The 25,371-nt window shown below is 36.4% G+C and overlaps 1 protein-coding gene across 1 annotated transcript in view; it reads right to left on the reverse strand.

Moving 5' to 3' along the window:
• The window catches only part of LOC145673155 (3-ketoacyl-CoA thiolase, mitochondrial-like), a 50,208-nt gene extending 35,484 nt beyond the window's left edge, over positions 1 to 14,724 (reverse strand). The window contains exons 1-3 of the mRNA XM_081742582.1: positions 14,534 to 14,724; positions 8,511 to 8,677; positions 4,639 to 4,770 (exon numbers count right to left, since the gene is read on the reverse strand). Of these exons, the coding sequence (XP_081598708.1) occupies positions 4,639 to 4,770; positions 8,511 to 8,677; positions 14,534 to 14,552 (318 nt within the window). The 5' untranslated portion in view covers positions 14,553 to 14,724. The remainder of the gene's footprint in view (positions 1 to 4,638; positions 4,771 to 8,510; positions 8,678 to 14,533) is intronic.
• Positions 14,725 to 25,371: the final 10,647 nt, after the last annotated feature.

Genomic DNA, 25,371 nt, shown 5'->3' on the forward strand with positions numbered 1-25,371 from the left:
CAATGGACAATTCATCTATAGACTATCTAATAATTCCCTATGGGAAAGTATGGGGAAGAGGTCATATTTTCGGATTAACTGAGTGAATCACCTCCATGAACAAACTCGATTCCTGACTTTTGACTTCTTAACTCCTGGTTAAAATTGATACTGATCCATCAAGTAATTCTTACGATTTTTTCGTATCCCAGACGGACGGACACACGAACAGACATTGTTTTGTCTGCCGGATAGTAAACAAAAACGCAGAAGTGGTAAACATTCATGTAAAGAAGTCTTGACAAATCAAACACCTTAAAAATGAAAGTAAACTTGTTGGTGATGGCATAACGGGAAAAGGGCTGAACAGTTTGAAACGAATTTTTGGATGCACTTAGTACCTACCTCGAACTGGGTTTATATCATGTTACTGTTTAAAATACATATTCTAAGAACGGAAAGAAAGTTCAAAATTTATGCCAAAAGTGGAGTATCTCAGGGACCCTCATGTTAGGAGGAGAAATTTGACATGTGCTTTGAAATTGAATTATCTCTCCTAATTAAGAATAAATGGACATGTGTGCCAACCTTTTCCACTTCTACTGAGGAGGGGGAGATAATTCAATTTTAATTTTATACTTTTATATTCATAAAATTGGAAAAATTGGAATAATCGTATCATTTAAAATTAATTTTTGAACATAGTTAGCACTTGGCTTGATTCGTGTTTTTAGAGTTTGATTGAAATACATAGCCCACGGGGGAAAAGGATTTAGCTATATATATATATATATATATATATATATATATATATATATATATATATATATATATCTTTCAAATATTTTCCATAAACTTTCTTTTCTTAGTTTATAGTGCCACATGATTATACACCGAGGTCAGTGGTGCCCCCCCTCATGTTCATGACGCACCCCCCTCAATTGTCTATCCGTAGGTGTTCTTCCATGAAAAAAATAACTTTTCGATTAATTTTTACACCCTCTCAAACATATTTATATAGATTTTTAACCCCCCCCCAAATATTTCAATGACGCAGGTTGCATCATAGCCCCCCCTTGTGGGCACCCCTGCCGAGGTTAAGAGAGACTATGATAATGAGATGGATCATAATGATGGAATGACGAAAGTCGAAAGTAACAATCTCTTGTTGAAACCACTGCTTTCTGTTCACTCTTCATGAAAATCAAGTGTGAACAGGAAGCAGTGAATCGTCTAGAAATAACCAGAAAGACATTTTTAATTCAAAAACACCTAGAAGCAAATTTAATACAAACATGGTGTTCCAAAGAAGTACATCGAACGGATGGGTAGGTCGATTCCTTGCCGCATGTATACCTAGCTTGAGAAGTAAAAGAAAGTTGGTGGAACCTGTTTGCAAATGTTCTAAACACTGCAGTAGCTACAAGTGGTTGTTTCATTGAGAATGATACAACAACGACAAGAAGAAAATGAGACACCTTGGATTTCACAAGGTGGTTATATTATATCTAATTCATCAGGCTCAATGGCTTGTGAATACCAGGATCAAGAGTAGTTCCGAAAAACGTTAATAATGTCTGATAACAATTTACTATGTCAGGAAAGCAAAAAAGATGCTCATTTCGCAAGCAGAATACGGCTAAATTTTACAGTAGGGAAGAGATCGCATCAAAATTGTTTCCATTTGTATCATGTGAAAATACTGCAAGTCATAGTAACGTGTTTTTTTAAAAAAGTTTGTTTTGCACTTCGTTTTGCACTGCATTTTCCTCTATTATATATACTGGATTTCCAGTTTACAGAAAAACGTCGTAATGTTTCAACTTAGTACGAGTAAAATAAAATTTATATACTTTGTAAATATCACAAAGGTCTACATAAATAAATATTGTGAAAACAATGTTTAAGAATTCAAACAAATATACGAGGAACATTCAATAAGTAAAGAGACTAATTGCTATAGCTCAATAAAGATTTACTTCAATCTTTCAAAACCAAGGCTATTTTTCAATATAATCACCCTTTACAGTTATGCATTTGTCCCATCTTTCTTGCAGCTTCTTAATTCCCTTGGCGAAGAAATCTTTCGATTTACCCCGAAGCCACCTTTGCACCGCTGCCTTAACTTCCTCATTGTTAGCAAATCTTTTTCCACGTAGGGTGTCTTTGAGTGGTCCAAACAGGTAAAAATCAGATGGGGCGAGGTCTGGCTGTAGGCAGGATGAGGTAAGACCTCCCAACCCAATTCTTGAAGCTTATCTCGGGTCAGCTGGGCTGTATGAGGGCGGGCGTTATCGTGCTGAAGAATTACTCCTTTTGACAAGAGTCCACGGCGTTTGCTCCTGATAGCTGGTTTAACTTTGTGTTCTAGCATCTCAGAATAGTATAGGCTATTGATAGTTCGCTGATCTTCAAGGAAATCGCAATAGATTGGACCCTGTGAGTTCCAAAAGATGGTCAGCAGCACTTTACCAGCGGAAGGTTGAACCTTGAATTTTTTGCGAACTGGAGAGCTAGTGTGTTTCCACTCCATACTCTGCCTTTTGGTCTCAGGGTCGTAGTGATGGATCCAGGCCTCGTCGCAAGTCACTATTCTTTCAAAAAAAATCCGTCTCCTACAATCAAACTTCGTTTCGTTAAGGCTTGACGAATGGAAAGCCTCGATTCTTTATGAGCGTCAGTAAGCTGTCTGGGAACCCATCTGGCACACGTTTTTCTGTACTTTAAAATGTTCCTAATGACATTGTGAACAGTTCCAACACTTACTTGAACTTCCTCAGCTATCATTTCAACAGTAATGCTTCTGTTCTCACGAATAAGTCCGTCAATCCTCGATTCCAACGAAGAACCAGAAACTTCCACTGGACGTCCACATCGGGGTTTATCACCTACACTTGTTCGGCCACTTTTAAACCGATCAACCCACTTATACACATTCGCACGGTTCATACAACTGTTACCGTACTGTCTCAACATTCGAGAAAAAAATTTCACTTGGTTTTACACCTTCTGCGACTAAAAACCTAATGACTGAGCGCTGTTCTTCTAAGGTGCAATCTTCTAGAGGACTTGCCATGATGAATTGATATTTTTGAAGTTATGTTGACATAAAATTACGAAACAGCAGATCAGAGCATATCCCAAGGTTGCCAGCTAACACCCCTGAAACAAAAAAAAAAAAAAAATATTAGTGTTAAAAATATAGACTTTGTCTCTTTACTTATTGAATGATCCTCGTACTTATCACACACTTCTAGATTATCCATACTTTTGCCAAATGTATGTAGCTGTAAACAAACAACAAAATAGACATGATGGTTCTAAGAACAGTTTTCAAAAGCTCAATGCAAAATATACTGCAACACGCCAATGTTCCATTAATGGAATATGCTTGAAACATACTTTACAAGATAGTGTCGATGCTCTACTTCAGAAATGGTCTCAAATATACGTCTAAATGTGTGACATATTCAAATATCAACTGAAAATAACTTCAGGACATCAGACATTAAAAGGAAAAAAGGCACAAAGTGTGACATATCAGCCGAGGAGCAGAAGACTACATGCAGCAACATACAAGGTAACATTGACTTATGCTGGCAACGATATGTAATGTTCATAGAAGGGCACCGCCTATTCAGTAGTGTGTGGGATCAGTCCAGCTAATATGGTTCGTAACGCAACAAGTGGAATCAAACAATAAGATGTAGCCTACATCATCTTAGGAGGATCCGGACAGACGAATGGAGTTTTGTGAATGAGTACAGTGGCAGTTCCATGACGATCCTGGGTTTCCTTACTGCTTCCTGTTCCCCTACGAAGCAAATTTCCATATCACTGGTGAAGTAAATCATCAAAATTTGGGGTGTTGAAATGATACAAATCACCATTGGCCTGATCCTTCCAAAACGAAATGTGGTGAAGAAGGAATGGTTTGTTGTGATTTGGAAACTCAAGTCATTGATTCCATCACGTTGACGGCATCCGAACCACAGAGATCTTACCATGCTCCAGGATGCTGTCCTGAACGAGAACGGTGTATTTACCACCTTCTTTCAACAAAACAGCGAGTTCTTACCCTAGCACTCGCATACACCAGTGGGTAGATGCCCAGTTCCCCAATCACCGACGTAGAGTTGTGGAATGGTTGCCACGCTGTCTAGATTTAAAGGCCATGGATTTTAACCTGCGGAGTCATGCGAAAGCGATCGTTTGTTAGAAGAATATTAAGAAGTAGCCATTACAACACCGCATTCTTGACACATGTTATCATATCCCTGCTCAAATTTACATCCAGCATACACGCAGTAGGTTAACAGATTCATGGAGGTGAGAAGGGGTAATAGTGAATGTATTTTGTAATCACATTTTTAATGAATTTGTATAGTCTTTTGAATTCCTACGTAGGGCGACTTTTGGATCACCCTGTATATCAATTATAAGTACAAATGAAGTAATGATCTTTACTAGTGAGTGACTGCTCATAAACAGTCACTTCTAACCACTGATTGAGATTGTTCAATGTTTCCAAATAAGCTGCATTAGATATTTTGTATACAAAGATAGACTATTGTTAAATATTCATTTTTATTTCACAATCTAATCCAGTACAAATGAGAATCAAGTACGTTTTCCAATTATCAAAGTAGTAATACTTACATGTGCTCCATTGACAATAGACTGGAAGCCAGAACCACATAATCTATTAACAGTGAGGGCTGGACGTTCGAGCGGAATGCCACAGCGTAGTAACACATGTCTAGATACAAAGCCAGCATCTGGTGAGGCTGCCTATAAAAGTACAAAGTTAATTAATTAGTCAGTATAAAAATAAAGGAATTTTACTGTAATCTAGCTAATAATAATAATAATAATAATAATAATAATAATAATAATAATAATAATAATAATAATAATAATAATAATAATAATAATAATAATAATAATAATAATTATTATTATTATTATTATTATTATTATTATTATTATTATTATTATTATTATTATTATTATTATTATTATTATGTACTGTTATGATCCTTCTGAGGCCATATTTCCTATTGTCCTCAATGTGGATTCCGAGTACTTTCAGAAAACTTACCTGATGTCCTCGGATTGTGTAAGGCAACCAAGAAAGTTCTGTCGCTTTTTCACCCACCACCTTCGAACATCAATATGTCATCTAAGACATACATGGAAGATCAAAAACATTCCCCATCAGCATCGACGACTTTCTGCCAACGTTCTGCCGACGACTTTCTGGATTCCATCGCGGTAGAACTTGGTGGGCAGTGAAGCGAAAAAGGTATCAAGTGCATTTTGCACCCATAGGCGGAGTTATGGGGGGCATTGCGTCCCCAAATTTTTGACAAAAAATAAAAATAATACCTATAAGATGACCACCTAGCAAGACCTCCGAGACCGACCAAAAGGTCTGCCTCCACTGCCCCCTCAGCAGACAATTCCTAGCTCCGCCCATGTATGCACCTCAACTAGGGATTTGAACTGGCATCTTCTAAGGTGATTGTCCAAGGAATGGAACAGATGATAATCGGACGATGCAATGTCCGGGAAATATGGCGGATGCAATAGTGTTTCACATCCAAGGCGTAGAATGGTGTCCCGGGTCATCCTAACCACGTGGAGCTTAGCGTTGGCCTATAACAGGAGAGCCCTTTTGCGGTTCAGATGTGCTGGCTCCGAAGTTTTGAGTTTTTCTTGAACACGGCTCAACTGCTGACAGTACACAGTTGCATTAATGCTCTGACCAGCTGGTAGCAGTTCCCGATGCACGAAGCCGTGAGCAGTCCACCAATCACACAGGAGGGCCTTCTTCCAGTGTTGGTTTTGGCTGTTTTGGAATTGTTTCATGGGATGCTAAACCAATGATAACGGCGCCGTGGAGCTTTGTACAGGACCCACTTCGCATTGCATGTCAACAACCTGTCCAGAAATCGCTCCTTCGTCGGACAAGATAGCAAAGAAACACAGATGTCTGCTCACGTTGCCTTCTGGCCGGAGTCAAATCATGTGGAACCCATCGACCCAACTCGTAGTGCTTCCCAAGTTGGAGGTGCTGCCGAATGGATTATTCACTCACACTGAATTGTTGTTCCAGTTCCTCACATGTCTGGCCACTGTTCGCCTCAATTGCTGCCTGAAGATCTTTATTTTGTATGTGTGTTGGTCTTTCGGCAGGTGGTGCGTCTTCGGGCGTTTCGTCACCGTCCTTAAACTTGTTAAACCACCGCTGTACTGTCCGCGTAGTCACGACACCCTCACAAACGGCCTGCGTGCAGCATACGCCCTTATGATGTTCTGTGGAGGTCCGATATTCACTCTGTACTTACGCAAGTTCACGGTGAAACTGAACTGCCACAACCAGTAGTATGTTGGATATACTGACAATAACAACTGATCTTCGCTGTATCTCCATTCGCATTCAACTCACGGTGTGAGGGCCAATGGAAAACAGACCTCCACAAAAAGCGACATGACTTTCTTGGTTACATTTATAATAGGAGTTTTCCTCTGTTATATGGTAGCGATAAAATTGTAATTTTTACCGATGTGACTTTCCTCAAAAGTCGCCGTTGACAACTCTCAATTGTCGCAATTTGCTACCAAATATTTTAGTTTGGCTATAGGCATTTGATCCTTACTTTGTTTGTCAATCTCAAATGGGTATCCAAACTCTCTGATCTGACTACTGGATTCAGACCTGAAATTTTGTGCCCTGCTTAAGATTACCTGCGAAATTATTCAACCGAGTTGACCACATCTTCCAGAGGTGGAAAGTGCAGTCGTGTGTAGAGTTGATTTAGTAATTGTTTTTCATGGAATATAAATAAAATGATCCAAAGTTCCTTTTTAATGTTTATGTCAAGAGAACTATCGTTGCATTCAGAATTATTTTAAGACTCACATTGTGATCAAACTCCTTATTAGTAGGTTGAATTAATGTAAAACTATTTGTGATGTCCCCGGATAGCTTCAACTATGTTCTAGCACATGGAAAAACCAATGAAGACCAAATAGCCCTCCATTGCTTCGATTCCCCATAGATTCCCTCTTTAAAATAACAAAATTTTAAATCGATTTAACACATTTAAAAAAGATCAGTCAGTTATAAAAATTCTTTTCTTTAATTCTTACCTGGAGATCTGCATTAACAGGTGTAAAAAAAAAAACCCTCAACCAGTCTATTATTTATAGCTTGTATCCCTGTAACAGAACATATCTACAGAAAGATCTCGCATGTCTGGCATCACTGACAGAATATAATATAAGGCTGTAACCAGTGATGACAATCAGAATCATAAAATCCCATCTCGAGAGGTAAAAAGTCCCATTTTACCTCTAAATTTCCCATGTTAATTCAATATAATATAAAAAATTAAACTATTGTGTCCTACCCACGTTTTAAAAATATCTGAATGAGTTATCCTTAAATCTCGATCTTCTATACTTATAAAATAGTTTATGAATAATTAAGCGTTTTCCATAACCGTAACCAAGTGAAATTGGTTGTCAGAAATGCGGTGTCAATATAATGATTTTATGACCTGAGGATAACGATACTGAAAAAAAAAACTTCGTTGTCCACATTTTTTTTTTATTTTTTTATGAGGAACGTCTTGGAAGTTGAATTGTTTCTCGTTTGGTAGTTTTCTTTTTATTCTTTCATTTATCTGTTCATTTGTTCTATTTTCTTTATCATCTCTTAAACATTTGACAACAAATTGTGTTTCTTGGCATTGGTTTTTGAGCATCAATATGATTAACTCACTTCACAAAACACATTTTTCTGACAGTAAAGGAAAGATTTCGCATCCATCCGTAGAGAATTTTACTGACGTGGATTTTGTATCATATTTGAAAAATCTCATATATGTTGTCCTTTATCCATTTCCGAAAATTTGACGTCAAAAATTCCCAGGAAATGGGATTTTTCCCACAGACTGGCATCACTGGCTGTAATTCTAACTGGTGTATTATACTTAAATTTCACCAGTCTGTTGCTGTTAACGTTATTGACAAGTGAGAAGTTTGAAGGCATCGCCACAGGCTGATTTTAGGTGGCTACTGCGCCCATGAGATTATTTGGAGGAGGGGGGGAATTTTTCATTAACAGTGGTAAATCAAAGTGGAAAATAATAAATTTGGTGGAAGAAAGCTAGATTTGGGGACAGAATTATAAGTTTTAGGGGTAACAAAGGTAAATTTGGGGTCAAAATTTTAAATTTCAGGAAAATAATGGTAGGGGTACATTTGGGGGTAGAATGGTAAATTTTGGACCAGAATGATAAATTGGGGAAGCATGAGCACCTTTGAAAGTTTTCGTTTGTTTTTGGCACCCAGATGATATGAGTAGATGGGTCCTACTGTTTATAGTAGCATCCGAACCACTACTCAAGATTTTATATCCTGACTTGGGAATCGAAGCCGGTATATGCACATTGAAAGCCCGCGAATTACCACTTGGCTATATAGAAACCGAGCTCTAAACATTAAGTTAGTGAAATACTTACACTGATAACATTGCCAACAACAACAGAGTCCACCATCTCGGGTTTGACATTTCCTGCCGTGAGAGCTGCTTTTGCTGCTACTTCCTGAAGATCTACACATGTCTTTTCGACCAACTTTCCTCCAAATGTTCCAAACGGTGTACGCTTTGCAGCAACAATAAATATTCCTGCCGATACAAATAAGTTGTATTTTATTTCTAATTTACAAAATTATATAGATAAATACACCTACAAACTACCTAAATAGTACTGAAATACAGAAGTAGAACATAACAGGTGCTATACCCAACTACAGTGCTTATCTTTCATAATGTAATAAGCTTAATTTTCTGTTTTAATTCTTACAAGGCAGTTAGCACAAATATCGAGGTATATATTACATATTACTTGTCCCTTTTTTAATGAGTCTATACTGGAGGTTGAACTCATCCTCAGTTGGCGACCTACTAGGGCCCATATTCGCCCGTGGTTTTGCACAGTAAAGAGAAGTTATAGTATGTCTATTCGGCACGTTTATTCGAAAGCTCGAAATCAGTTTGTTGCAGTCTAGTTTATTATTAAGTATTTTATATAAAAATATTATATGCAATATTCTTCTTTGCTTAACTGTTGTTTCAAAATTTTTATTCTAAGTAAATAACAGTTTTCAGTCATAGAAAAAAAATGCTTCTAAATAAGATGACAGAAATTTGCACTGGATTTTTTCTATTTTTAGGGAGTTCAGTTTTTGTGTCTGGGTTTCATATAAGGATCGCATATTCGAGTTTGGAGCGATCGTAGGTTTGATACAGTTTCTGAATAATGACTGGCTTGCTAAACACTCTACTAATTGTTAGAATGAAGATCAGTTTTTAATCTGTTATACTGTCAATATGAGTCTTAATGTAAATTCCGCACCGTATGGTTTATTACAAAGTACTTACAATACTTACAATGCTCGATCAGTTTGTTTTACTGTACTTTGAAATTGCACTGGTTTCTTACGTTCTGTAATAGTTATGATTTTACATTTACTAATATTTACAGCCAATAAGTAATTTTGGGAACACTTAACTACTCCATTCATATCTTGTTGAGGGTCATCTGAATCATTTATTTATTTGATACTTTAAAAATGTTTAAGATTTTAGTATCTGAAAATTTATAGAGAAAATTTATGCATTCAGGAAGATCGTTTATAAATATTACAAATAGTAGAGGTTCCAGATTTGACTTATGAAACATGAGATAGTTGAAAGTATTCGACCGATATATATTTTAAATACTGAATGTTGAATTAATAGCAACAACGGAGGTAATCATCTTTTAGGAAACTTCGGAAGATGCAAAAAATGTTTAGTAAACATAGGACAGAAAATTCCTCCTTCCAAAGTTATAAGTAGCAGTCTGTGCGGATGCGGATATCTGCATCATTATAGGTTTCTGCGGGTATATTTTCAGTTTCTGTGCGAATGGCGGATGAAAATATGGATAATCATGAAACACAAGAATTTTGTTGACCATTTTCTAAACACTATTAATTATTTACGTCTTGCAATAAAGCGTGAATACCCTTTCAGGACAAATAACCGCCAGAATAAGATTGAGTTTCGTCAGTTCTCTTTTTCTCTGGTTTTAAACCCTATCATCAACACGAAGTGGTAATCTGATTTTATGGCAGGTTGTGTGAGGTGGCTTATTCTTCTTTCTGGAGGGTCTTTTATTACTATTATGCCGTTACATTCTGAGCAAAGACACTTATGTCTTATGAGTTAGGAAAAAAAGAGATTTGTTCTAAAACTAATTAACAGATATGATAATACTAGTTTGATATTTTCTTGTTAGAAATTTGCATTTGAGGGAATTTTAAATAAGTAGGCATATGTTTTCCATTAATTTCGTATTGGGTGTTTGCATGCATTTCATTTAGGGTACAATAGGAAGAGATAGTATCGAATATTTAACTTGAATTGATTGATATTATATAACAGAATTCACAAAACTATATAGAAGGAATTTAAAAATAGGAATTATTTTTGAAATTGTAATTGTCACAGAAGCAACAAGTTTTATAAATTTGTTATCTCATTATCTGCGGATGCAGGTGTGGATGCGAATCGAGATGTTGCAAATGAGGGTGTGAATGCGGCTGGAAATATTGCGGGTGCGATATTTTACATCCGAATAGACCTCTTAGTTTTAAGATGCCGAACAAAATGAAAAATAAATTTTAAAATTCCTTGGCTCGGATCTATCATAATCAGATCAAGGAATTACACAAGAACTAGTATCGACCTTACCTAAATATCCATGTTTTGGAATCCTCCGATAAAAAAGGAACAAATTATGTATAGGAAGTTAAGATACGAGGAAGCACTTTTAAGCACGAATGAAGTATAAATGACAATGCTCATATAGATACCATTTAAAAATCATCTCATTTCTCACCTTTCATGTAACAACCAATATTACTTTCAGAAGTTATGCTGTCACAAACAACATAGTTTAACCTCAAATAATAATAAAATAAAATGAAAAATATGAAGTGGAATGAAATTTCGATATAAAAAGTACCTTGGTAATTCTCGTTTCGCCTAAAATGGTGAACAATGAAAAATTTGGACGAGAAGAAAATTACAATCTTCTTGACTTTGTCGATTTTGATTCGCTTTTTAATCAACCAGAATGTTAAAATACTCAAAGCAGGATGACAAATAATGTGATGGAGTGCCAATTCTAACGGAACACATGATTTTTCAAACATTATCCAAACATATACTTATTTATTAATGAAATGAAACATGAGCAAGCGGGAAAGAAACTGTCGTGAGGATGCTCGAATTAGGTTATTAGGATGTAGCTCAGAAAAGAAAAGAAGTTGCAACGGGTAGATATATAAGATAGTCGACAGTCATCTGTGCAGTGATGGATGAAAGTCTCTCCAACTCTTCTCCACAACCATCTGTCTTGGGCAATTCCTTTCCATGTTACTCCACAGTGTTTCTTGATTTCGTCATACCACCTTGTATAAGGACGTTTCCTAGGTCATTTGTTGTCTCTTGGTATCTAGTCAATTGCTTTTGCCGATCGGTCATCATTTTTTCTTGCAATATATCCAGACCAATGACACTTCAGCGTCTTTATATTCATGATAATATCCGTCACTTCTGTTATCTTTCAGATCTACGTGATTCTTTTCCTGTCTTTGCGAGTAGTTCCTAATACATCTTTCATTATTTGGTAGTGTCCTCTACAGATGGTGAATGGTTGATTTTGTTAGTATCTACGTCTTGTTCTCCCACGAGGTTTGTTGATGATGACAGTGAACGAAATGTTGGAATGAAGAAAGTAGGAGGGGAAAAAACCTCGAGAAAACCCATGCATGTGGCCAGCGGCGCAAATCTGTATTCAACATAGGGGGAGACGGGTAAGACCGTTCCCATTTTTTTTAAGCGATGTTCAAATATTTATGAAGTTGAAAAACAACGCTGTGGAGGATCAGGAGATCACAGTTGTCTTCAACATTCGGAGGCGGGCAGATTTGAGACTTATTCTGGAGGGACATCAATTTCATCTCACTTTCCTTTGTGGCAATCGGACACAAATCATCACATTTCTCTCTCTCTCAAAAAAAAAAAAATCATATTTCAAATCGGATTATTTGGGGGACAGTCCTCCCCAATTCCAAGATTGAAAGGGACATGTTCCCCTCATACCCTGTATTTGCGCCAGTGTATGTGGTGTTTGTTCACCACAATACCCACTTGGTGCGAGCTGGATCGAACCAGGGACCCCCATGCATCAGAGGTGAGCGCTCTACCACTGAACCTGCGCAGCTACCAAGTTATATTGTATTCGTCTAGAAGATTAGATTAGTGCTGTGTGTATTTGTTGAATTAATTTATTTTAATGATTAATTAATTTGATTTCCGAAAGTCATTAATGGGAAATAAAGATAGTATTCATTAGAAAAAAAAAAACTTACTAGCTTTCTCATTTACCTTTTGTTTAGTTTAGATGATAAAGCTTAAACTTCTGACAAAATCAAACATAATGACTCGAGAGTCAATATTAGTAACGGAAAACAATTTCTCAACTCTTTCCACGGTAATTTTAAAAAATCCTCCAGTTTTATTTCCTAAAATAACGGACACAAGTCTTATCATAACTATATGTATCAGTCGTAACTAAGTAATAATTGGTTACGCAAAACGATAGGACACCATTGGTGTATACATAATTTCGGCAAGGATGAGTTCAAACGTCCATGTTTATACCAATATTTTTTTTAAATACTAATAGCACTTAAACGTGTATTATTATGAATATCTCTTCTATAATGTATCTGCACGTCACTATTTTTTTACGTAATAATTCATGAAGCTTTATTTTCGAAAGTTTAATTACTAAATTCAGGAATTTGCTACTCTCTTAAAGTAATAAATGCTGCTATTTGCTCCGACACAACTCTTTCTGAGTCAACTCTTTTTCGAAATAATTTTAAAAATGGGATAGTTTCTTTCAAGACATTCGAGACGAGACGAGACATTTCACGAGCCGTCTTATCTCGAAATACAAAGTCAGTCTCCTCTCGTGTGCATCCCTAAATTCACGTACTTAAAGTTTGATGAGGCAAAACGCAAATCTAATGTGGAGAAATTACCTGAGTCAAGAATGGAGTCTATTGGAGTGGATACCAGCAGTTGGTTGATTGTGTTTTAGCATGTGCAGCTATTCTAATAACCACAATAAATTGACAATATTCATTAAAAGATTTATTTAATTGCCTCATAAAGTGGTTTTCTAGCCTCATAAAGTGGTTTTCTACTTACGGATTCTGTATTGTCCTTAAATCATTACTGTATTACTTATAAAAATGTATTATTTTGTGTGTTCAGGGGAAGCGGAACTTCCATAACTTCCAAAGACGCTACGCCCCTGTTATATTCGCTTCTAATCTATAAACATACCAAGCAAGACCTCTTGCTGAGCTTATCTTTATAGAGTTATCAGTCTCGAGGTAATTACATAACATTTAGATTATTTTCCTGTCGCGGTGTTTCACATATGAGTAATTTGTATCGGAATAAAATATAGCTAAGGCCGCAACCAACAGTACACATTAGAGAAAAGAATATAAAGGATTAGGGGAGGGCACTGTGTGTTTAGAAACGTTGTTAGGCATAATTTACATGAGCTAGGTAATTTTAAGGGAGACTCTCCCTGTCCAATGTGAGACTGGTTTGCAGTCAGCTGGCAGCCTTGGTACACTAAGATAAGAAAATGTTTTAACCAATAAACATGAAATGTTGGTATTCTATTAGTTTTCACGTTGCTGATTTAATCTCCAGAGCCAAATTACCGATTTTCTTTTCTTTAAAAAGAAAGTTTGGTTGCATCTAGAATATCTGTTTCTAAACTTAATATCTAAACTCAGTACCTCAGTTATAGCATTATGAAACACACCCGTAGGCTTATTTCCTTTTATTATTAATTACAGTTGCATTTTGTGCCATTCCCATTCATAGGGCCTATAGTACATTCGGTGAAGAACTAAGACATTTTTATGTGAGAGGAATATGAAGACTTGAGGAGGAGAGCACTTTTTTCTTTAAGTATTTTGTGTGTAACTGATGTATTAGAGATAAATGAAGAGAACGGAGTAGCAGTCATGGGCGTCCGAAGAAAATTTTCTAGGAAGGGGGGCTCAAATCCCTGGTTGCTATATTACGTTTGGTATTTTTTTTTTAATTGTACTAAGAAAATATTAAGAAATTTAATACATTTACATGAGCCGGGGGGTCTCGGGCCCCTCCCTGCCCTCCCCTTCGGGTGCCCATGGTAGCAGTAGAATATCAAAGTCTAGTATCGTCATGAACGAAGGTTTTGTTTCACGCAGAAAAAGCCAAACAGAATATATACCCCACACTAACTCATCAAGAACATCAAGTATATTATTATTATTATTATTATTATTATTATTATTATTATTATTATTATTATTATTATTATTATTATTATTATTATTATTATTACACACTTACCTTTGGTTAGCGAAGCCATGTTGTCAGAATAAAAACGTTCTTTCAAAAAGTGTTAACTTTTTATATTTTTTTAGCAGCCAGCAAAAAGTAACCCTTGCACCTGCCTGCCCTGCACACAACACAGTGAATTGTCACAGTCTCTCACTGTCTCACCGTGACTGAGCTGAGTCGCGTATAGCTTACGCATAATGACTCGCTTGTTTTCAATTTATCTCAAACTTTGAAGGTCAACCACCGTGTAGTCGCTAAACATTAGATTCCGTTTCTGCAGGATGCGGTAATGATACAAGTACTATTACCTTTGACCGTGAGATATTAAGTTGCTAGGTTGGCTTGCTTAGGATTACGTACCAATTCAGTGGCGTACTCAGGGATTCTACTTTTCTCGACATCGTTCAAATTTCAGAGGCAACAATATTACATTATTAATAATAATAATCTATGTCATTACAAGATATGAATGACTATCGACGGCCAGAGGCTTTTTAATTTGGCGATATGTGGCTCCAATCGTAGTTGTCCTGGCTTTCTAGTATAGAGCTCGATACCTCTCAATTTTAGTAACTCTCGCATTGTTTCATTATACTGGAACCAATCTGAAAATTCAGTATCCCTACCAGTCGTAGACCAATACACGAAATATTTGGATACACAAAAATACAATAATAATAATAATAATAATAATAATAATAATAATAATAATAATAATAATAATAATAATAATAATAATAATAATAATAATAATTTCTTACGGCGTAATTAGAAGCACACTCGCTTTCGACTTGCGTAATCCCGCATTCCATTGTTGGCAAGAGCTCAGGGTTTTTCGTTATCCACCCATCGTCATGAGGATAACTGAGAAACTACTTTAATAGATGAATGAAGGCCGTATTCACTGGAGAGCTGAGGGCAGGGCCCCCATAAATTTTTACTAGCCCCCTAAAATTTTCACGGTAGGCTTGCAAATGAACTATAATATAGTTGGATAAGGGGGGGGGGCTAACTTCTACGCCCCCCAGGACTGACGCTAGCAATTTTGCCGCCCCTTTAATCCGCAAACTTTATTTTGACAGAAGGCGTTCAAATGTCACGAAAAAGATGCCCCGTTTAAAAGCATGTATGAAATGGAAAAGTAAACAACAAATTGAACTAATTCTCTCGAATACTTACGTAATATTTGAGGGGCCACGGTGGCTCAGTGGTAGAGTGTTCAGCTGTGGTGCATGTGGTCCGTGGTTCGATCTCAGCTCGCGCCAAGTGAATTTTGTGATGGACAAACACCGTGTGCGTGGGTTCTCCCGTTTCCTACCACTTTCTTCATTCCACCATTTTCATAATTTCTCATCACTATCTGCTTTAACCTAGTCGGCATAATCGTGGAACGTAAAACTCAAAGATTTTTTTTTTTTTTTTTAATTTTGCTTACATACTCCATACATGACACAATATTTAGTATGCTCGATTTCGCTGTGTACCTGTGATGTACAGCAGCGCATACAGAAAATAAAATAAAAATGCTTTAGTCACGGCTAAGAATTTTAATTTTTAAACTTATTTTATATCAAAAGGTGTTTTCAATAGAGTATGGAGCATAAAGATAATAGAGTGAATCAGACATTACGGCAAAACTAAGTGATTATACTTTAATTGAAAGGAACTTCTTGCTTTGATACGAGCAAATTCCATTATCACATTCGCGTAGTCCAATGTTTCAGCCAATTCGTGTTCTATTGATATCGCTAGACCATACAAGCGTGTTTTAGACGTGTATGAACGTAGATAGTTTTTAATAAACTTAAGTTTCGAGAAACTTCTTTCTTCACTACCACTGTTACCGGTAAGGTTAACAGAATCCTAAGTCATGGGAGCAAAGTCATCTTCCTTAATTAATTTTTAAGTCCTTTTTGGTGACTTTTCAGGCTTAATTATAGCGGATAACACTTTCAGTTCATCTTTCAAATCATTGAGGTTAATACCTTTCGATTAGGTGTGTTAAAATGCTGGCAAGTTTAGTCACTTTTCAGACAAAAGTTCAGGTGGCACATCTTTAAGATTACTTATATCGTAAAGAAAATCGAAATACTCGCTGTGATGTTTAAGTTGCTCAAACCTTTCTCTTAAAGCTAACACAAAGCTAGAACTTTGTAATAAAAATCGATCTTACATCTTATTTGTGGATCTTCAATAACTTCGTTCTCTGCCTCGTACTGAAACTGTCTCTTCTTTCGACTTCGAGCTTGCACTGTATTACCTATCCGTGGATCATCCATATCTAATACTGATGCCAACTCTATCGCATCAACTATGTAAGATTGAAACTTTGCATCATTTCTTCTCCTCTCAAAGTACTCAAATACATTTTCAAGAAACCCGACTGCATCCAGCACATGACAATCAATGCTTTGGAGACTTTTGCTTACTATGTTTATGTGGAGTAAAAAGTCATACCAAATAACGAATGAGCAAAGGAAAGTAGCCACTCAGCTGGTTTGCTATACACAGAGCATCGTGGGTGACCATTCTATCTGAACTATTGTCGTTACTTACTTGAAGTAAGGCATTATAAACCTCCCCTATTTGATATCTAACACGTAAGTTGAGTCAGAGCATCAATTCGGCTCTCCCTCCTTGTCGTGTTTAATGGTTTTAAAATGAGACTGCTAATATGTTCCTTTAGTATGGCCCAACGTTGAACTATACAAAAACTGAAACGGCGTACCGAGGTGCTGTGGATGCATCGTTAATGACGGTTTAATGAATGACTACTGCAAGGAACATAGAAGGCTCGGGAATACATTTCTAAAATTTTCTTCTGAATACCTGAATGTTTGCCTTTCATATTGGAACCATTGTCATATCCTTGGCCCCTCATGTCTTCGATAGGAATGTTCATTTCCTTTAGATGTTCATTATTAGTACTTCTGTCACTCCTAGGCCAGCGGTGTCTGTTACCGGTACGAAACAACGAGTTTTCAACCAATTTGTAAATTAGTTAAAAGCTCGCTGCTAGAACCTAAATGTCTCTAGATGCTGTAGGCTAAACGTCCTGTCTCAAGTGGAAGTGTACCTTTTGCATATTTGGAGTAGGGATGCACGGGAGACGCGAGAAGTCTCGTCTTGTCTCGCGTTTCGCATTTGCGAGACGAGACACGAGACGAGACTGAAAATTTTATGCGAGACGCGAGACGAGACTAAACCATGCGAGACAAGACGCTAGACGAGACTCGGTTAAGTCTCGCACGAGAAGTCTCGCGAGACTTCTCGCAGTCTCGCAACATTTATGAATTACATTTAATTGTATATTTAGTGATTTTACATTTATTGTTTTCTAAGTTGAGCGTTAATGCCTCCAGGAACAAAAAAGTGATTGGGGCAATAGATATTTTATGAGATTTATTATTATTCAAGGTTGATTTTCAGAATTAAAGCCTTCTTTATTTTCTAAACATCATTAAAAAAGAAAAACTTTGTAAATTGAAAATTTATTACAGCATCGATTTAGGACTTTATTTTGCGACACAAACACATACACGCGGGAGCGCACGAATACATGAACTTCTGTTTTTGGTCTGAAAAGTGAATAAGACTCCCTATTGCTTCGAAATGTGATATTTCTGTTGTTTCTGTCTTTTTCACATTACTACTAGTGATTAATGTTGGGGGATGGCGGGGAAATCCCCTCTCATCAAAGTTTATCCCCGGCCCGGCTCGCAGAAATAACATGATATTTTTACATGGAATAAGTACAGGGTGCGGCACGTAAAACCCGTCCCTTCATAATACATCAGAAGATGAACATAATCAATGATTAAACAAATTTAACACATAAAATGAAATGTAGTGTTTTGAATATGATTACTCACCTTCACAGTAGGTGCTGAAAGTGACCTCCGCCCTTTTTAACACACTTCTGAGCACTTGTGAGGAGTGTGTGTTTTTGTTTTCACTAAAGATATAGTACGAATAAATGCTTCAATAATGGCAGCACGCTCGGTTATCGAAAACAGCATTATCACACGCTCACCCGACTTCACACAACGTGGCCCTCAACTACAGCCAAGGGCGCCCATTAGGGGGGCAAGGGAGGCGCTCGCCCCCCAAGAGAAAATTGTTTGGGAATATTGAAAATCCAATAGAATTTTTACATTATTTACAACAAAATTTGAAACTATATTTGAAACGTCGCTTACACTTACCCTCTGGAAACCACAACATGGGCGCCCTTGACTGCAGCTGCTTTACAAATGCATCTGCAGGTCACGTGTCTTGACCCCGGCTCGACACGCCATCTCTTGGTAGGAAGCTGAAAATAATTGTTGCCCAAAACGCAATTACGACGGGCCGGTTTTATGTGCCGCACCCTGTATTTTCTTTCCATATATTTATCAAGAACATCCCCCTTTAGTTCGGAAGTTTAATTCAAACACTGGTTTGGTAGGATGGCCCTATAGGTTTGGTGGGAGATGGTAGGAATGGCCCTATATCTGTCAGTAAATTCATGAAACTATATTTGAAACGTCGCTTACACTTACCCTCTGGAAACCACAACATGGGCGCCCTTGACTGCAGCTGCTTTACAAATGCATCTGCAGGTCACGTGTCTTGACCCCGGCTCGACACGCCATCTCTTGGTAGGAAGCTGAAAATAATTGTTGCCCAAAACGCAATTACGACGGGCCGGTTTTATGTGCCGCACCCTGTATTTTCTTTCCATATATTTATCAACATCCCCCTCTAGTTCGGAAGTTTAATTCAAACACTGGTTTGGTAGGATGGCCCTATAGGTTTGGTGAGAGATGGTAGGAATGGCCCTATATCTGTCAGTAAATTTATTTTCTAAATCTGGCAACACTATATAAGTTGAAAGCGAAAGGGTTGATAAAATGCGAATTCACGTAATACTGCAGTTAGTTCAACTATATGATCTGGAAATTGATCCAGAAAGCTTTTTTCTTATCAAGTATAGTTTGCTGGATATTTGGATTCTCGCAATTGTTAACATATTGCGTTATCCACAAGTCCGTTGACACAAGTAATGTTATTCCTTGGTGGTTGGTGCGAAGGGAGATAGGCGACAATAGATGGCAGCACTTTTCTCCTACACAAGTAACGTATTTTTATATTTTCTCTGCTGCTTCCACAAATTTAATGTTAGAGAGTTTAAACTTTCTGAAAAGAAGGTTCAAACCTATTCTAAGGGAACAATCCGTGTCAATTTTGGATATTGTGACGTTAGAGCATTCCTCGGACTAGAAGCAGGCAAAGACAAGGTTGAAATCCGGTTAAATAAAGACGAAGCAATTTACATATAGATATAGTAAAAGGATCCGGGTTTGGTTCAATGAATTCAGAAAAACATATACGGAAACGTTATATTCTTTATATACTAATTACATTGGCGACTTTTTTTCGGGGCAAAAACGTGCCCGCATGGCATACTGGAAAATATTGCTGGAGACCTCTAAGCTGGAAAACAATGTTGGGTCCAGTAACAATTTATGCTGGTTTTGCTGTAAATTATGCTATTAATTTGACGAAAATTAATGGTCCAGAAATCAAATTCCAGCACAACTTTTCTTTTAATTTGGAGCGGAGGGGACACAAGTTCGGATACCATCTTGAACTCTAGGTTCCGTCTCCTTAGGATGTTATGAACATTCATCCCATGGAAAGCAATGCCAAACCGCCATGGATTCACCTTGCCAAGGGACTTTTAGGTCAAATACCTGCCTTCGGACAGAATATCACATCATCATTCATTAACAGCCATACAATAACACATTGCAAAATTTTGACCCAGAATATATGCGAGACTGCGAGACCATGCGAGAAAGTCTCGCGCGAGACGCGAGATGAGACTCGAAATTTTATGCGAGACGCGAGACGAGACCTCACATTTGCGAGACGAGACGAGACTTTTCCATCTCTCGTCTCGTCTCGTCTCGCGTGCATCCTTTATTTGGAGTGGAGCGTTAGAACATTGCTGAATAGAAAAAATATAAAAGACACCTTGAAAATCTTACCCACCCTAGCTGAAAATCTTCGCCGCTGCAAGGGAAGTATTGAACGAGATACCTATGGCTAGTAGTTCGATAATTGAAAATTAGGGGAATGCTGTGAATTTCCTGAGTAATTTCCTGAATGTGAGTGAAGTAAGTTCAATTACATTCTCAGGTGAATATAGTTTTATGTTTCCATTTGCGGGCCTATTACGAAGAATTATATTTTGATAGTATTCTTTTTTTTTTCAAATTTTGCCGCCCATTAGAGTTGAGTTGATTTTGAGTTTAACGTCCCTTTTCAGCAGCGAGGCTATATGAGACGTGGGCCTACTGATTAACGTGGAATCCGAACCACATGAGCTCCCTCCGGGAATCGAACCCGGGTCTCCCGTGCCAAAGGCACGTACGCTAACCGCTTAGCCACTGAGGAGCTCTTGCCGCCCATTAGACTTGCCGCCCTGGGCGGTGGCACGGCTCGACCCCCCTCGCGCTGGCCCTACCCCCCTACATGTTTGGGCTGGCTACGGACCTGGAGAATTGTGCATTTAAAAAATCAAGAAAAAAAAGGTGGGTCTATGAAATACGCTAAGCAGTATGAAAATAAACACCCCTTTACGCACAAATATATGAAGATTTTTGTTTGTTTGGAACTTAACGTTCCTTGACCGCACCGAGTATAGGCCTACAAGGTTCACAATTTAACGTGTGGTCTGAAGTACAAGCACTGTATCCAACTGGAAATTTGTTTCATCTGCTCTGAAAGTGAAGCCACTAAGCTACATGCGAAGTATTAATGATTGAGTTGATTTTGAGTTTAACGTCCCTTTCAGCAGCGAGGCTATATGAGACGGGACCTACTGATTAACAGAATCCGAACCACATGAGCTCCCGCCTGGAAGCGACCTACTAGAAATAACTATCATGTTTGATTTAAAGAAAACAACTTAATTTCTATAAATTATAGTAAATTTGCTCACCATGACAATATGTTAACACGTTTAACATTATGGCTGGTTGGGTTATATTCTATGGTAGACTCATTTACAGTTCAATATAAACCATGGATTGTATCTTTTTTCTGCCCTAGAAGGAGAATTAATCTTCCTTTGATAGGAACTAAGTTCTATATTCATAGATTAATGTCAATGATTTTTTTTTTTTCTCAAGATCTGTCTTGGGAAGTGAATTGCTGTTTCATAATCTCACTCAAGCAAGAATTTGAGATAGGGCCTATAGGTTTTCGGTAAGAAGATTTTTGATGAAAATGACATTTTGACCTTATTCATAAACATTTCTCAAGAAAACTTTCGATCTCGCTAATGCATAGTCAAACAAATATGTAGTCACCACAGCAGGAATGATTCTGTATTTTCTACAAGACATGAATAGCAGTCTTGACCACATGGGCGGAGTTATGAGGGGGACATGGGGCACTTCCCCTGCAACTTTTTGAGAAAAAATTTTTAAAAAATGCTACCTTGAGATGGCCACCTACCAAAATCTCCGAGACCGACCAAAAGGTCTCACCCCCCTTCCTCTAAGCAGACAATTCCTAGCTCCGCCTATGCTTGACCAAAGAAATTCTTGTTTTTGCAAAGAAATTCTCAAAACATATTTATGAATAAGAGTTGTCTCAAGGCGGAAATTTTTATCAACGATTAAATTTTACTCAAGATATAATTAAAATTTTCAGTTTCACGTTCCACGTTTAATCCCTTTCAGGTTAAGGGAGACGATGATTAAGGCAGTGAATAATGACGAAATAATTGGTGTAATGAGAATGTGGAAGGAAACCCCCCGAGAAAACCCACGGACACGATTTTGTCCACTACAAACTTACTTGGTCGGAGATCGAATCACGTACTCTACTAATCGCAAAAATTCAAGGGGGCATGAAGTATGCAGGGCTCAAGAAGGAAGGTTCCAGGTAAGCAAGATTGGGAAGACTGCTTTAAATGAATGTAGGGAATATTATACTTACTCAAAATGGAAATTTCTTTATTTTATTATTATTATTATTATTATTATTATTATTATTATTATTATTATTATTATTATTATTATTATTATTATTATTACATATAAAACCCAACATAATCAAATTATAAGCGTAAACTTAGGTTCAATAACAAAACCCCAACGATTAGCCTACTTTTTTTACTTTTTTGTTGTTAAAAGTTGCGTTATATTTCCCAACGATAATGTTAAGAGGATTATGTAGGGACATTTTGACTTTTAACCCAATATTTAAGTAAATGTCAGATGGCTTTCCAAGCCCACTATATTTGTTATTGGCGAGAATACATCAGTGACGGGATTTTATCTTAAAATTCATCAACTGATTACAAATCAAATAATGGTCATTTTGACCTTTGAATTGTTTTTGTTTAGTATGCTTGCAATGTTTTAAAGAAACAAATTTCAAATATTTTAATGAAGATAAGTAACGGGATGTATTGATAACAAAATCAATGTCATCATGATTAATCTTCTTGAATTTCTATTATCAGGTTAATCATAGGGAGAACAGGGATAGTAGAGATACTTCTTGATATTTTAATATATGTACGGGACTTTGTGCCCGTATGTCTGTACATTGTCAATTTGAAACCAAGTTATTAATATATATGCAATTCTTTCCAGCAATACAATACCTTTGATTTTTCTGTATTTTATTTATTTATTTTGTTCTAACACAATTACAAAATTTTACTCACTCTTCACACAACAGGAGGGACCACAAAATATATGATGAAATTTTAATCCTCATAAGTCATAAAATAGCTTTACAATTTTCTCATTCTAAGGTGCACGCCATTCTCTTACATTTCTCTATTGTACAACTTCTGTCATACATGTTTAATTCTTCCTTTTTTCCCCTACTTTTTTCAGTGTATTGTAGTTCTTGTTATGAACACAATTTAAAATTTTATCTCCTTAAACTATGAGCTCCTTCAAATCTCAGATGAAGGTCAGGCTACGATAAGATCCCTGTAAAATATAACATAATAAACAATTTTTATCATAATCTATATTTGCAATTCATTATTAAATCAGGTATGGACTTTACCCTTATTTTCGTTGGAAGCTGTACAGCTAGTGGAATGGTTCAGTAGTACACGATAATAAACATATTTCAAGCTTTTCCCATAGAACTGCTAGCATTGTTTTTAAACTCAAAATTAAATTTCTTGGATGAAATACGAATTTTTTTTTGGGGGGGGGGGGATTTTAACTAAAACTACGAACTGTTTAACAGCTGCGATTAAAACAATTAAAACGGGTATTAATTAAATAAAAAATTAACGTAAGAAAAAAGTAATAATTGGCATTAAAACTACATTCAAAATTAGTTGATTAAAATTAAAATTATTTTCAAAATTAATTGATTAAAATTAAAATTAAAAATGACAATTTTCACTACTATGCAATCTGAATTGTCATGATTTGTGAAAGTTTGTATATACGGCAATTTAAAGAATAAAATTAGGGATGCTGGGGAAATTAATCGATTATTATGAAAATGTTTCTGTTTTCACTGATAATAAATAAAAATAAAATTAAAAGGACATGAAATTGAAAAACAAGTAATTAGTTAAAATTATGCATTTTATTTTATCATTTTTGTATCTGTTAGTTAAATTTCTACTTACGGAACAGTATCTTCTTGTAATGTCCTGTGCATTTCTACGGAAGATATTATTTTTAGATTAAATATAATGTTATACCAAAGGGGTACATGCAATCATTGTCAATAGTAATGAATACAAAGTCCATGAAAGGATTTTCCCAACTACCTTTACAATACATCCAGTATAATTATATCTAATATTAGATAATTAAAATTAAAAAAAAAAGAAGTTACGTATTGTAGTAATGGCTGTACGTTACACAATAGACTTGAAAATTTTGTCAATTTGGCCGGAATCATATGTTCGATACTGTTCACTTTCACCATGTTAAAATTTCGTGGTAAAATTACAAAAGATTTAAAACTACGCTCTTCATTGGCATAACTGTAAATCATATACCAACGATGATAACTGAAATAAAACAAGAAACCAGTTGAGAATACTCAAAGAACATTGCCAGAACAAACTTAAAAAGAATTTTTCTTATTTACTTCTACAGGTTTTATACCAATTGTTCTATATACTTTTATTATACTCCTTAAACAATTCTTGTAATATTTCTATCCATTTATAATTGCCTTGAGTACTATTTTTTCCCCACATGCTTTGTTTAAGAGTTCTGTTAAAACGCTCTACGATATGTTGTTTTACGAAGTCACATGCTCAAAATGGAGAGCTCAAAATTGAAAAATTCGCAACATATAATCTCTGTATGACTTACGGTTCCCGAGATATGACACTCTAAATCTCCCGAAATCGGAACTTTTTTTGGCCAATATCTCGGGAACGGTAAGAGTGACACGAAAAATTCTATCACTTCTTTTAAATAGTTTTTTATGCTCTATCGAATGGAGGGCTCAAAATTGACAAATTCGCAAATAGCCCACACACGGACATAGAGAATTCATTAACGAACATTTTAGGTTCGTTGAAGCGTAATCTTCCAAACTGAGATGATTTTGCTCTCTTTATTTTTAACGGATTTCAACAAGCAAAGGAAAGCGCATGACCAAGTTCAATTAAAGTCACTTAAATTTTACCTACATACACTCTTAGCAATGGAAAGTTATGTATTCCCCCTTTTTTTTTGAAAATGTTTCATTCTTAATAGTCGCGTACCAATGCTATTTTTATGATAGTACATACCACAGGCGGGAGTCAGTTACTGATCCCATTTTATTTCTGTACATCTGAATGTGAATAT

Source organism: Thermobia domestica, chromosome 16 (assembly GCF_964235325.1).
Source record: "Thermobia domestica chromosome 16, izTheDome1.hap1.1, whole genome shotgun sequence".
NCBI classification, from domain to species: domain Eukaryota; kingdom Metazoa; phylum Arthropoda; class Insecta; order Zygentoma; family Lepismatidae; genus Thermobia; species Thermobia domestica.